Genomic DNA, 14,092 nt, shown 5'->3' with positions numbered 1-14,092 from the left:
TGCCAGCCCACCGCCGTCCCAGAGACCTTGCAGACGAGACGGGTCACTGCTCACCAAAGGCTGCCCCCTCTCCATCTGCAGAGGCCCTCAGTCAGCTGAGGCAGGTTCCAGGCAGCACACAGGCTGAGCAGGCAGTAGATGGGGGAAGGGCTCTGGGCTCGTGATGGGGAGGCCAGAAGGAAGGGCAGGAGGGGCCACTTACCTAATGGTGTGCTCAAAATAGATATCGTCCATGGAGGCTGTGACGCAGGGGCAGCCAGCATGCCTCTCCGCTGGCGTCAGGAGAAGAAAGCACGCGTTAGCAGCCTCCCCATGACCCAGGCCTCTGATCAAACATCAGACCGCCTAGCTAAGGCCTGCCTCCTCGCCCGTGCTTCCACCCTTCTTTACTTTCCTCACCGTGATTACGACACCCTGACCCTGTCTTACATATCTGGGTTTCGTCTGTCTTAGTGCCTCTCCCTCCTGCTAGACTGCATGTCACTTGAGGGCAAGGGTTTTTGCCTGTCTTGTTCACTGCTGTGCCCCAGTCCTGGAGCAGCGCCGCGCACGCAGGAGATACTCAATGAGCAGCTGTCGAATGAATGAATGATGACGCCATGCTATTCCACTTCCTGACCTCCTAGAGTGCCCGTACCCCTGTCCAGTCAACCTCACCCACCTTTGTCTCCTTGCCTGAGTCATTCTTCCTCTGAGGACTGTGCTCCCAGGCCTTAGTCCTTCTAGAATCCCTTCTCTGCCCCCAGGGCTGGGGCAGAGCCTCTGGTCTGTTCTCCCAGAGCCCTGCTTCCACCTCCCTTTCCCAGCTCCCATCAGACAGTGCTGGGGGGCAGTCAGTCTCCTGTCTGGCCCCCCCATCAGACTGTGAACTCCCTGTGGGCTGGAGAATACTGGGGCACCAAAGGCAACGAAATGAGCTCAATCCAGCTCCACTCAACTCTACTCAATGCCACAGGCTTTGCTCACAGCCAGTCTCGGAGCAGCCACATTGAAGGCCGCGCTGTGTCAGAGCAGGGACCTTAGGTTATGTACTCAGACCTCTGGGTGCCTCCGGGCAAGAGGCTGGGCCCGAGCCGAGCACGGAGAACTTGCAGAGGGCATCGCAGGCAGGTGGAGCAGCCTGAGCAAAGGCTGGGATGAGGGAGGAGGGGGGCACTCGGGGACGGCAACCGTCTCTGAAAACTGGGGCCTCTCCTCTGGGTGTGTGGTGCCGGGGCTGGGAGGGCAGCTGTGCCGGGCGCAGCCTCACCGGACAGGCAGGCGGTGGTGTCAATCCACTTGAGCAGCTGCCCGACGCTCAGCTCGCCACGCTGGTTGGTATGGCAGGGCAGCACCAGCTGGCTCATCTGCACCTCCGTGGGGTTCCGGTAGCCCTCGTCCTCTGCCATGTTGTTGTTCTCAGTGCGTGAGGCCGACTTCCGGGATGCACGGTTGGAGAACACGGAGGCCAGGCCCTGGGGAACAGATGAGGTGGTCAGCTCACAGCAGGGTCTCCCAGATCTGCCAGTCCCTGAGACCCCAGGACCACCCGCCATAAGACCCCAACTCCAAGAGTGGCCACCACCTTCCAGCCCAGGGTCTCAGACCCCCAGGGGCTCTCTGGATGCCCTTATGCCCAGCTTCCTTTTGGCCAACAATTCTGTGTTAACATAACCTTGGACCCGAAGGAGGGGGCTGGGAGAGAGGGATGCAGTCGAGAATTAATTCAGCTGGTGGGCCAGCTTATTCAAATGTTGCCTCAGATTCTCCTTCATTCTGGAAAGATTCCCCCTCACTCTTCAGGGAGGCCCAGTGAGCCCTACAGCAGTCAAGCCTGGGGATTTGCTCCTATTTCATCCTATAAGAGCCCCTTCCTTGGGCCCCTCATTCTTCAGATGACATCCGTAGCAGCATCTCTGCTGGGTGCGCATCCGTCATCAGCTCTACTCACTGGGAGGGCTCTGGGCGGTCACTGACCAGCTGGCTGATCCCGACCAGGGCTGGAAGAGCTGTCAGCTGGAGAACCAGCAGAGAAAGTCCTCAAACTCATGAGTTAGAGGAGGAGTTTCTGCCCAGGGCCCAGCTTGTCTCACTCGCCAGGCAGCAGAGGTGGGAAGTGCCTAGCAGTCCCCTGGAGGGGGCGGGATGAGGAAGGGCAGCCAAACTGCCGTCCTATCTCTCTCATGACACTGTGAACAGAGGTGGGGACGCCTGCCTGCGTGAGTAAAATGACAGGAGGGATGGGCATAGGGGTTCCAATTTTCATGGCCAATGCCAATTGTGGTGACGATAAGTCACCGCTAACATTTGTAAAGTGCTTATTAAGTATCAGATACTCGTCTAAGCACTTTACGAGTACTAATTCAAATGTTATCCATACAACAAACCTCTGAAAGAGGTACATTATTATCTTCATTTCAAAGATGAGGAAACTGGGACTTCCCTGGCGGTCCAGTGGTTAAGACTTCACCTTCCAATGCAGGGGGTGCGGGTTCAATCCCTGGTCGGAGGGGGTGGGGGGGTGGGGCTCGTGGCCAAAAAACCAAAACATAAAACAGAAGCAATATTGTAACAAATTCAATTAAAAAAAAAATAGATGAGGAAACTGAAGCCCAAGTAAGTGCCAAGCCCAGCTGTGACCCACAGAGTCTGAGGTCCTACCCGTCACAGTACACTGCCTGCAGGACCTCCTGGGGTCCGAGATGAGGAATCTAGGGCCCTGGATGCGGATTCAGCAGCAAAGAGCACTGTGACCCGATGTTGACCCTGCCACTGCTGCAGGATGGGGGCAGTGACGGCTCGGGGCAAGGATGGGTCTCAACCTGGGAGTCTATACCCTTTGGATAACTCCCTTCACAAGGATCCCGTAGCTAATTCAGTCAATTCAAAACACACCGAGTTAACTTGTTTAGGTCACTGACCTCCTAAGAGGTAGAACTGGGATTTGAACCAAGCCAGTCTGACCCAGAACAGCTTGTGGGTTCCCAGACAGGCAGCTCATTCCCAAGAGTCCCTGGGTACCAGGCTCAGTGCTAGGGACCAAAAGGAGAGAGAGGAGGGCAGCTGCGCCAGGAGCTCGCAGCCTGGGTGGGGGCCTGCGGGTGCCAGGCTGCCAGGCTGTTGCAGGCAGCTCCCAGGCCGCTGCAGTCCAAGCATCAGGACCCGTCACCATGGTAACCACTGCCAAGGCATTTCCGGCCGGGTGTGCACTGGGGGCCTGCTTGGATGTGGATGCGGGTGGCTGGCTTTCTGGGTGTGGGAGACGGTAGAGGAAGGAGGCAGGCAGACTCCGTTCACCCACACTCTTCCCAACCCCTCCCATGGCTAGAGGTTCTGGGCAGAACGTTCCAGAAAGAAGCCCTGGAGAAAGCTAGGGCAATGGGGGAGGCAAAATGCAGAGGGTAAGGGAGCAGAAGAAAAGCAGAGCATGTGGAGTTTCTGGGTTGTTCTGTATGTACACACAGGGAAGCCCCCCCCCAGCACAGTGTCCCTGCTTTAAAAGCCTATTCTCATCTACTACCTCACTGGATCCTCACGAGGCAGGCAGAGGGTGAAAACCGTTTACCCCATTTTACAGATAAGGAAAGTGAGGCTGGAAAAAGCCCTAGACCAGCAGTCAGGACATCTGAATTCCAATCCTCTCTGCTTCCCACCTAGCCCATACCCACTCCCACCAGCCTCCTATTTCCTGTTGTGCAAAGCCAAAGTCCCATCCATTGGAGTCTACATGCCTGGAGGCAGGATCTTTGCCTTACCCATTTGTTCATTCGTTCATTCACTCATTCATTCACCGAGCACCTCCTCTGTATTGGACCCTCCCCCAAACACTGAGCATATAAGAGAAATTGGGCCAATCCTTTGCGAAGCTCCTACTCTAGTGCTCATGCTTAGAAGTACCTGGCACACGGACTTCCCTGGTGGTGCAGTGGCTAAGAATCCGCCTGCCAATGCAGGGGACACGGGTTCGTGCCCCGGTCCGGGAAGATCCCATATGCCCCAGAGCAACTAAGCCCATGCGCCACAAATCCTGAGCCCACGCTCTAGAGCCCGTGAGCCACAACTACTGAGCCCACGTGCTGCAACTACTGAAGCCCGCGTGCCTAGAGCCTGTGCTCTGCAACAAGAGAAGCCACAGCAATAAGAACCCATGCACCGCAACAAAGTGGAGCCCCCGCTCGCCGCAACTAGAGAAAGCCCGTGCGCAGCAGCGAAGACACAACGCAGCCAAAAATCAATCAATAAATAAATTAAATTATTAGGGCTTCCCTGGTGGCGCAGTGGTTGAGAGTCCACCTGCCGATGCAGGGGACACGGGTTCGTGCCCTGGTCCGGGAAGATCCCACATGCCGCGGAGCGGCTGGGCCCATGAGCCATGGCCGCTAGGCCTGCGCGTCCGGAGCCTGTGCTCCGCAACGGGAGAGGTCACGTCAGTGAGAGGCGCACATACCACAAAAAAGAAGAAAATAAATGAATTAATTAATTAATTAATTTTTTAAAAAAAGAAGTACCTGGCACACAGTAGGACCTCATCAAAGGTTTGTAAAGGAATGTCTAGAGGCAGACTTGAGTTCAAATCCTAGCCCTGACCCTCATGTGCTATGTGATCCTGAGCAAGGCCCTCCCCTCCTGAACCTCATCTGTCACTCACCAGGCAGGGGCAGGGGGAGACTGCCAGTCCTCAAGATATCCCACCCTTGATGCCAGGGTTCTGGGATCTAGTCCTGCAGGGCTCTGGCATGGCCAGCTGAGCTTTCCAATGAGGAAGCTAAGGAGCCCGGTTACCTGTCAGGCAGGAAATACTGTACGCTGAGCAGGGCTGAGCTCCCACCCCACTCCCCCCGGCAAGCTAAGGAGCAAGCCCCACTGTGCTGTGCTCCCACTTCCCTCAAAGAGAGGAGTGCAGAGCCCCCGGGCTGGAGCACGCGCAGGGAGGCAAAGCACAGCCTCTCAGACTCCAACTCCTTCCTTGGGCTCCAAGGCAGTCTGCCACGTCAGGGCAGGCAAGGCCAGGCCTCCTTCTAATCCCATGGTGGGCAGGCATCCAGCCCGGGAGGCAGGGGCGTGTGTGGCCCAGGCAGGGTTTTGCCAATAGGGTCCCAGAGCCGAGCCATTCCTCTCGCCAGTCACGGGGAGAGCAGAGGCCCTGGTCAGAGTTAGGGCCTGGGGCGGCCAGGCAGGCTGCGCCAAGACAGCTGACAGGGAGGCCAGAGCCTGCACGAAGGTGGAGAGGGCCTCTAAGGGCCAGGGACATGCGCTCTCAGACGGTAGCCATGCCAGGGGCTGGCTTCCAGGCGCAACAGACCCGGCCAGATTTGATAATCCCAGACTAGGCCCCAGCTGGCTACACTGTGGTCTCTGTGTCCCTGCTCCTCAGCCAGAGGCATGGGACAGAACTGCTGGGTCAGAGCAAGAAAGGCCACTTTGCTCAATCCCTTCACACCTGGGGAAACTGAGGCACACAGAGGGAAAGGCTGGTCCTGGTAAAGCCCCCTAGGCCAGGGCTTCTTCTGGGCAATTTAACAACAGGCCACACTACAGACTTAATCTGGATTTCCTCCCTCCCCCAAGTAGCCAAGTCTCAGTGACCCAACCTCCTTAAACTCTCAGTCTAGCCCCCCTGCCCTGATGTGTTCAGGTCCCCGCACTGCTCACTCACTGGGTTATTTCCACAGCCAGTCCACAGGCCTCCAGTAGCTCTCCACCTCCTTCCAGGCCTCTGTGCAACACCGGAAGGATCTTTCCAAAACCCAAAGCCACCAACTAGACAACCACAACCTACAGCGTCCTGCCTTGCAGGGAGGCTGGACCCAGTCCTTGCAACTGGGTCTTTCGTTCTGTGCCTTAGGACCACACAGACTTTTCCGAAGAGCAAGCCTGAGCAGGCATCTCCCCTGCTCAAGACTCCTCGATGGCTTCCTGCCGCTCTCAGGATCGAGGCCCTACTCTGTAGCTGCTGCCACTGTCCCCGCAGCTGCTCTCCCAGCTCCAGACCACGCTCGGTTCCTCAGAGCACGCTCTCACCCCACCTCCGTTCCTCTGCCACATGGGCACTGCCTCTGCCTAGGATCCCTTCACCTGCGCTACCTGCCGAGTGACTGCTTCCTCCTCCTCCCTCTTCAGCACCTCCCCCTGCCTTTTCCCCAGGGAGAGCTAGGGCCTCCCTGGCCCCCACAGCCTTACTGTCTCCACACTGCACTGACCGAGCTGTGCAGTCACTGATTCAGAGCCGCCTGCCCCAGCAGACAGGCATTCCCACAGGACAGGGATGGAGTCAGGCCTGGCACAGAGGAGGTGCCAAATAAACGCCTATGGGAGAGGAAAAGGGTGATGACAAGGGCGGCCTAGGAGCTGAGACTTGATGACGAGGACCATCTGAGGTACAGGGAGGACTGCAGAAGAGCAGAAAGGAGACGCAGGAACAGCTGGGACTCCAGTGACGGGAGTGGCCGGGGCAAAGGGAAGCAGGTGGGGAAAGTACTAGGTACCTGTTTGGGTGCAGACAGAGGGAGGGGCCGAGGAGTCCCCAGAAACCACGGAAGACCCCTGGAGAAGGGCGCGGCCTACAATGATTAGCGGGAAAACGTAGAGACCAGCCAGCAGAGATATCTTAGTGCCTTCAAGAACCATCTTGAAGGACTTCCCTGGTGGCGCAGTGGTTAAGAATCCACCTGCCAGTGCAGGGGACACAGGTTCGAGCCCTGGTCCAGGAAGATCCCACATGCCGCGGAGCAACTAAGCCCATGCGTCACAACTACCGAGCCTGCGCTCTAGAGCCCGTGGGCCACAACTATTGAGCCCACACACTGCAACTACAGAAGCCCGCACACCTAGAGCCTGTGCTCCACAACAAGAGAAGCCACTGCAATGCGAAGCCAACGCACCACAACAAAGAGTAGGCCCCGCTCACTACAACTAGAGAAGGGCCACACACAGCGACAAAGACCCAAAGCAACCAAAAAAAAAAAAAAGAATCATCTCAAAGAGCAGGCCTAGAGCAGAGGAGGCCCACCTACCCTGGAGGGGAGGGGCTGGCCTGGGCGACCGCTCAGCTCACCCACCATGACACGGGGCTGCCCTTGGGCATCAGCCTGGCCTGGACCCAAGTCCGGTTCCACAACTAACGTGTGTGACTTCAGGCAGGCTGCTCAGCCTACCCCTGTGGACTACCTACAGTTCCCTCAACTGTAAAAATGGGATTATAATACCTACATCCAGGGCCATCATGGGGATGAAATTAAACTAGATCAAGTGTTCAAATCTAGCACACGCCTGCCACGTGACTAACATTTATTGAGCACTTAGGTTAGCATTATAAACTGAGTTTGGGCTTCCTACAGAAATATAGCTGGGAGACACCTAAACAGAGCTCAAACCAGACTGTCTACATAGTACTTTCTCATGTATGAGTTCACCAGAGGCTCACAGCAACCCCATGAGGAGGCAAGACCAGTAGCTGGTTTGAGAGGTTCTGTGAGAACTCAGAAAGCCAGCAATAGTGGAGCAGGGATTCAAGTGCAGGGTGCAAGACCCCGCACGGCCTTGCTCCCCCCACCCCACTCTCCCACCTGGCCTCTCCCCAGTGGGTGGGGACTGGAAGGCAGGCAGGCAGCAGGGAGAAGTGCCTTGGCCCACCGCCAGCCAGGACTCATGAAAACCAGGCACTCCTGCAGTGTGAGGGAGCTGCCTCAGCTGGTGCCCTGTCCCCACAAAGGTGGCTCCAGGCTCTCAGAGCGACCAGCCGCTTCCCAGTGGTTTTCTCACCAGCAAGGCAGGAGCATCTGTCAACCTCCTAAACACGCCTTCAAGTCTATTCCGTCTTCTTCCCAGAAAAGGCTCTGAGGTAGCCTGCGCATGCACACAGACTGCACACACACAGGGCTCCACAATGCAAACAGAGCTAAGGAACAAAATAAGGGAGGAGCAATTATGTTAGGAATCCAGGTGCACAAAGATGCTGCCTTAGAGAACTGCATTTGGCCTTGAGATTCCCAGTAGACAAGGCTATAAAGGACAGTAGTGGATGCACTCGTCCGTGACACCAGCTAGAGGACTGGGAGGATGTCGGTCGCCTGTTCCATAGGCTTTTTTTTTTTTTTTTTTTTGCGGTACGCTGGCCTCTCACTGCTGTGGCCTCTCCCGTTGCGGAGCACAGGCTCCGGACGCGCAGGCCCAGCGGCCATGGCTCACGGGCCCAGCCACTCCGCGGCATGTGGGATCTTCCCGGATCGGGGCACAAACCCGCGTCCCCTGCATCGGCAGGTGGACTCCCAACCACTGTGCCACCAGGGAAGCCCTCCATAGGCTTTTTGATTGTCATATATATCAGATCATACCTTCGTTCTAGAAGATAAATAATGGTCTCCAGCGCCCTATGCACACATCCTCATTTTACTTCTAGCTACAGGGTGTGTTGGCACTTGACATTTTTCAAGATTTGGGGGTGAGGAAGGTAGAGAATTAAACCATTATTTTTTACTAAGCACCTCTTATATGCCATTCATTTGGTTAGCACTTATTGAATACCTACTATGTACCAAGTTCTATGCTAGGAGCTTCCATATGTATTATTTCAGTAATTCTCATATCTATCGTACAACACACTGTTATTCTACCCATTTTACTGATGAGGAAACCAAGGCTGAGAGCCAGTACATTGCTTCTGAACACCTGAGAAGTGACAGAGTTTAAGACAATCCCGGGGCAGTTCCCTGGTGGCCTAGTGGTTAGGATTCTGGGCTTTCACTGCCATCACCCGGGGTTCAATCCCTGGTCGGGGAACTGAGATTCTGCAAGCCACGCAGCACGACACAAAAAAAACCACAAACAATCCCAGACCTACCAGCCAAAGCCCACATTTATATCTCTATAGCACTTCCATAGGCCTCGGAGATGGAGAAGGTGGAAGAAATTCTTCAATCCGAAACTCAGAGAGGGGACGCAAACTACCCCACATCACACAGCCGGCCAGTGACGGAGGAGAGAACAGAGGCCAGTGCCCTGAGTCCCCACCCAGAGCCCACAGCCTGGGGTAGGCTGCTCAGGCAGTGGGCACTCCCCTTCTGACAGCCAGCTCTTGTGCTCTCCCAGTGTGGACAGAGGGGGATGGGAGGGTCTCCAACCTTCTCATCTTGCCCCTGACCCTAAATCTGTTGAAGAAGGGAAGTAGGGTTGGGGGCATAATTGAAATACTGAGCTAAGCCTGCCTCCTTTGGAGGTAGAGCTTCATGAGGCATTTCCAGTTCAGTGCCTTCCTATAAAACTGAATATAAGTGGAATTTGTATCAGCTCATCACCCCCAGGAGACATTGGATGAGTTATTTTACCTTCCGGTGCCTCAGTTTCCTCATCTGTCAAATGGAGCATTTAACTAGAGAGTCTCCAAGACTCTTTTCAACCATGAAAGTGTTTGGCTTATGGGAGGACTTTCTTGACAAGACCCACGAGGCCCCCGGCAGATCGCCAGCCACGCCTCCAGTCTTGATCACACCCGTACCGCCAGCCACACTGGCCGTCTCTCAGTTCCTCATCAGGCCACTGCCCACTTCTGGACTCTTCTCACAGCATCCCCTCTGCCTGGAGCAGTCTTCCTTCCCTCTCCTCTCCACCTCTGTAAGGCCTTCTCATCCCTCAGCTCCATTCTCTCTCCCGCCATCCTCATGCTCCTGGCCCCATGAACCTCTGGTCTAAATGCTCTCCATTGTGAAAACATTCATTTAATTGTGGAAGTATTTGGTGGACATCGATGCGAAGATCCACCAGGTAAGAGCCCTCTCTCTCTACACCTGATGTCCACCGGGCCCAGCACGGAGTCTGGCTCACCGTGGACCAAATGAATGAGTTTGTTCAGAGGGTCTCCAATTCCCACTGATGTCACCCTATGTAGGCAGGGAGAATACAGGCCATGAGGTCAGGAGAAGTTCTCCACTAGAGGCCCTGCCCCTTCACTCCATTCTATTTTTTTTTTCTTTTTTTGGCCACGCCGCAAGGCATGTGGGACCTTAGTTCCCCGACCAGGGATCGAACCTGTGCCCCCTGCAGTGGATACACGGAGTCAACCACTGGACCACCAAAGAAGTCCTTTTTCTCCCTCTCTATTTCCCCCCCTTCACCCCATTCTAGAACAGAGAGTCTGAACGTCACCTGCCTCCATCCACTCCCCGAGGGTAAAAATAGCTTGTCTGAAATCTGATACCTACCCTCAGCTGGGTCATCTGGAGAATTCCTCCCGCCCCACTGAAGAGCCAGCCAGGGGCCAGAGAGGGCAGGGAGGGCATTTCCTGAATGCTTAACCATTCCTATCTCATCTGATACACAGGAAACATTTGAGGTGTTATCATTGGCAAGGTACACAGGGGACCCAGAGAAGTCCCAAGTCCAAGGTCCCGCAGCTCTAAACCACAGAGCCAGGGCTTAAGTGCAGGCCTCCTGCTTCTATCTACAAGGTAGCTCTTGCCTCCTCACCACAAGACTGAAAAGGGCTTAGAGATTGAATACAACTGCCTGCTGGTATGAACGGGGAAACTGAGGCAGTGGGTGCCATCTGTCCAAGGTCTTAAGTGAAAGGGCCTGAAGTGGGGCAGACCTTGAGTAAGTAATTGAGAAGGTGAGGACAATCCCCATCCCATCTCCATCCAAGACTTCTGAGGGTTAAAGGAGATCCCGAAACTGAGGGCACCCGACTAACTGTGAAGCGCTGCCAGATGTGACGGAGGCTGGAGATGACGAAGCAGTTGGGCAGGACCAGACTTGTCTTTCCCCCAGCAGCCTTCTCACTCCTGGAAACCAGAATGTGGAGATGGGAGGAAATGTATGGAAAGTGCCTTGTAAACCACAGTGGCTCAGCCCTCCTTTTATTCCAGCACTTCTTGAGTCTGCGAAGGGCCTGCCCACAGGGACAGGACAGCCCGAGTGGATCCCCACACAGAGCAAGACAGGGGTTACCTGGGAGACACTGCTATGCAGAGCGGGCGCAGCAGGGGGCCTGAAAATGAGGTGGAACCTGCAGGGACTGGCTGTGTGGGACTGGGATTCAAAGTAGCCTCAACCTCAGCTCTGCTTCTCTGCATTGTTTGGGCACTGTCCCCACAGAGTGTTGCAGAACTATGACCGATGGGACGTGAGCAAGTTTTTAAATGTCTCTGGCCCCAGCTTCCTCCTTTATAAAACTGAAAGGGTAGGTATGCAAGTGAGAATGAAAACAATCGTGCTCCCTCGTTTAATTATTTAATATGTGCCAGGTGTGGTGCTAAGCATTTTCTGTGCCTTTTCTCTTTCAATCCTCACACAGCCCTAATAGTCAAATGTTGTTATTCCCATTTTACAGATGGGAAAACAGAGGCTCAGAAAGGGTATGCTGCATGCGCGCACACACATACACACCCACACCCATGCACACACACACACACACACACACACACACAGCCAGTAAAGGGCAGAGTTGGGACTTGAACCCAAGTGTGTTTAACTCAAGGGCTGAGTCTGCTTGGGTACTTTGCTGTAACTGCCTCTCTCTTGTCTGACAGGCAGGATAGTTATTGCTGCATCCCAGGCATCAGTGCCAGGCACAGGCCCTTCCTTACCCACACATGCCAGGCAGGGCCCTCAGGAAAGCTCTCCTCCCCATCGACCCCCACATCCTCTGCAGGAAACAGTGATGGTATCAGGAGCTCCTCCCAGCACAGTCCAGGGTCCGGGCACTTGTCCTACTGGATGCTCAAGGCCAGCAGCCTGTGAGGGAGTGAGGTGCCACCACCAGTGCAGAGACTGCAAGCTGTCTGTCAGCAGAAAACTATACTTTCTAAATCCTTAACTTTGGGGAGTGGGAGGAAACCTCATGGACAGCTAGATAGGTCCCTCTCAGACGCAGGCATGTCCAGCTACCCCTGCCCCTCCACCACTGACAGCTGCCTCCCTGCAGCTTCCTTCCTTGGAGCTGTTTGCCACCTCTCACCCCCTACATCCAGCAGACCCCAGAAAGTGGCAGGAGGGGTCTGCACAGAGGCAGTCTGACCCCAAGTGTGACTGGCCCCTCCGGCAAGCCCCTCTGATAGTATCCAGCATGGAACTCACATTCACGGGGAACCCCCCGCCATGCGAGCCCCTGGCAGTGGGGTGAGCCCTTCAGGATCTGTGAAGAATAGGGCCAGCCTCTCTCTTCATCAGAGCCCTTCATGCCCTGTCTGCCAGATAGCCAAGGCTGCTGCCTGACACCGCATCTGAGTCACCATGGCAACGGGTGGCCAGGCGATGGGCCAGGTCTGGCCATCCTGCAAGCAAGTCCATTTACCTTGGAGCTGGAAACAGTTACAGGGACCACAGGAGAGCACGGGGGAGAGGGAGAGAGAAAGAGAAGAGGGGAGGGGGAGGAGAGAGGGGTTACAGAGAGAGAAAGAGGGAAAGAAGGGAAAGAGAGAAAGGGAATAGAAAAACCATGAGGTCAAAGAATAGACGCTGGTAGGGAACAGAGCAAGTGGAAGAGAGGACACACACACACACACACACACACACACACCCAAGAGAGAAGTGAGGGAGGCAGGAAAGGGCCCCCTCGCAAACTCCCCCACTGCTCACATTCCTCAGGCTAGAGCTGCTCTCAGTCCTTTGGGATTCTGGCCACAGCTGGGACTTCCTGCCCCAGGAAGCTGGCAGCCCCGTGGCCCCTTGGAGGCCCCAGCTGCTGCTCCAGTCCCTGCAGTCCCCTCCACTGAGGGATGGTGTCTGCCCTCCCCAGCAGGTGGGGCCCCTGCCCCAACCCCTCAGGCAGCACCTACAGGTTCAGTCCCCTGCTTGGTCCCCACACTCCCCCAAGGCCCCAGCTGGTCACCGGTCACCAGTTCTCCCGTCCTCTCGCCCAGTTCCCCTCCCCTCATACAACACACCAACTTCTTTCCTCCAAAGTGTTCAAGAAATCATTCCTAAGCAGAGCAGAGTGGCGAGAGTGGGTGTGACTTCACCCACAGAACGCATTTCCTTACTCCGCAGGAAGAGTGGGCCTCAGGAGGCCCAGCAAGGGGACACCAACCCTCGAGGGGCTGCTTCTAAGGCCCCGAGTCGCCAGGTGGAAGGCTGGGACCCAGAGCTGGGCCTGGCTGCTCCCTGGCAGGGGCTGCTGAGCTGAGCAGGTGTGCCCGTGGTTCTCTGCTGGGCACTCACCATGTTCCAGGGCCTTCCTCGGCCTCAAGCTCTCTGGCTGCGAGGTGGCCTTATCATTCCTGTCCTAGTCCCACTCCCACCCCCATGTGCCCTAAACTGTCTCAGAGGAATCTGAGCCCACAAGAAAGGCTTGTTGAAGAGGTGATGAGCAGGGCAGAGAGAGAAGAAAGAAAAACAGGAAGGCATAGGGGGCTGGCAAGGGGGACACAGCCTGCATTGGAATCCTGGTACCGCCTCTGTTTCCCTGGATAAACTTAGTCACTTACTTAAGCCACTCTGAACCTCACTTTCCACATCTGTAACATGGGAATAATAATATCATAGTGAGTATTCAATGAGATTATATACAAAGTGCTTAGACCAGGATCTGACCTATAGAAAATGCTTGAAAAGTGTCAGCTCTCCATGTTGTTAAAAAGCCAAGGCATGGGGACTTCCCTGGTGGTCCAGTGGGTAAGTCTCCACGCTCCCAATGGAGGGGGTCCGGGTTCAATCCCTGGTTGGGGAACTAGATCCCACATGCATGCCACAACTAAGAGTTGCACGCGGCAACTAAGAAGCCCGCGTGCCACAACTAAGAAGCCCGCGTGCTGCAACTAAAAGTTCTGCATGCTGCAACAAAGATCCCGCGTGCTGCAGCTAAGACCCGGCACAGCCTAAATAAATAAAAATAAATCTTTAAAAAAAGAAAAAAAAGCTGAGACATTTATATCATTCTTTTAGATTCCATACAATACATAAATAGACTCATAGACATAGAAAACAAACTTATGGTTACCAAAGGGGAAAGGGTGGGAGAGGGAGGGACAACTTAGGAATTTGGGATGAACAGATACACACTACTATATATAAAATAGATAAACAACAAGGACCTACTATATAGCACAGGGAACTATATTCAATATCTTGTGATAACCCATAATGGAAAAGAATCTAAAAGAATATATATATATATATAAAT

At 54.9% G+C, this 14,092-nt stretch overlaps 1 protein-coding gene across 2 annotated transcripts in view; it reads right to left on the bottom strand.

The window, feature by feature from the left end:
- ACOT11 (acyl-CoA thioesterase 11) overlaps positions 1-14,092 on the bottom strand; it is a 52,496-nt gene that overhangs the window by 19,489 nt on the left and 18,915 nt on the right. The window contains exons 1-3 of one of the 2 annotated variants that reach the window (XM_024739308.1): positions 7,741-7,756; positions 1,250-1,454; positions 203-272 (exon numbers count right to left, since the gene is read on the bottom strand). In XM_024739308.1, coding sequence (XP_024595076.1) covers positions 203-272; positions 1,250-1,388 — 209 coding nt within the window. In that variant the 5' untranslated portion in view covers positions 1,389-1,454; positions 7,741-7,756. Of the gene's footprint in view, positions 1-202; positions 273-1,249; positions 1,455-7,740; positions 7,757-14,092 lie in introns of those variants that run through there. The other variant, XM_024739307.1, reaches the window with a different exon arrangement.

This window comes from Neophocaena asiaeorientalis, unplaced genomic scaffold (genome assembly GCF_003031525.2).
Source record: "Neophocaena asiaeorientalis asiaeorientalis breed wild unplaced genomic scaffold, Neophocaena_asiaeorientalis_V1.1 scaffold138, whole genome shotgun sequence".
NCBI lineage: Eukaryota > Metazoa > Chordata > Mammalia > Artiodactyla > Phocoenidae > Neophocaena > Neophocaena asiaeorientalis.
The sequence above is the reverse complement of the archived record's forward strand: the minus strand, read 5'-3'. Positions and strand labels throughout refer to the sequence as shown.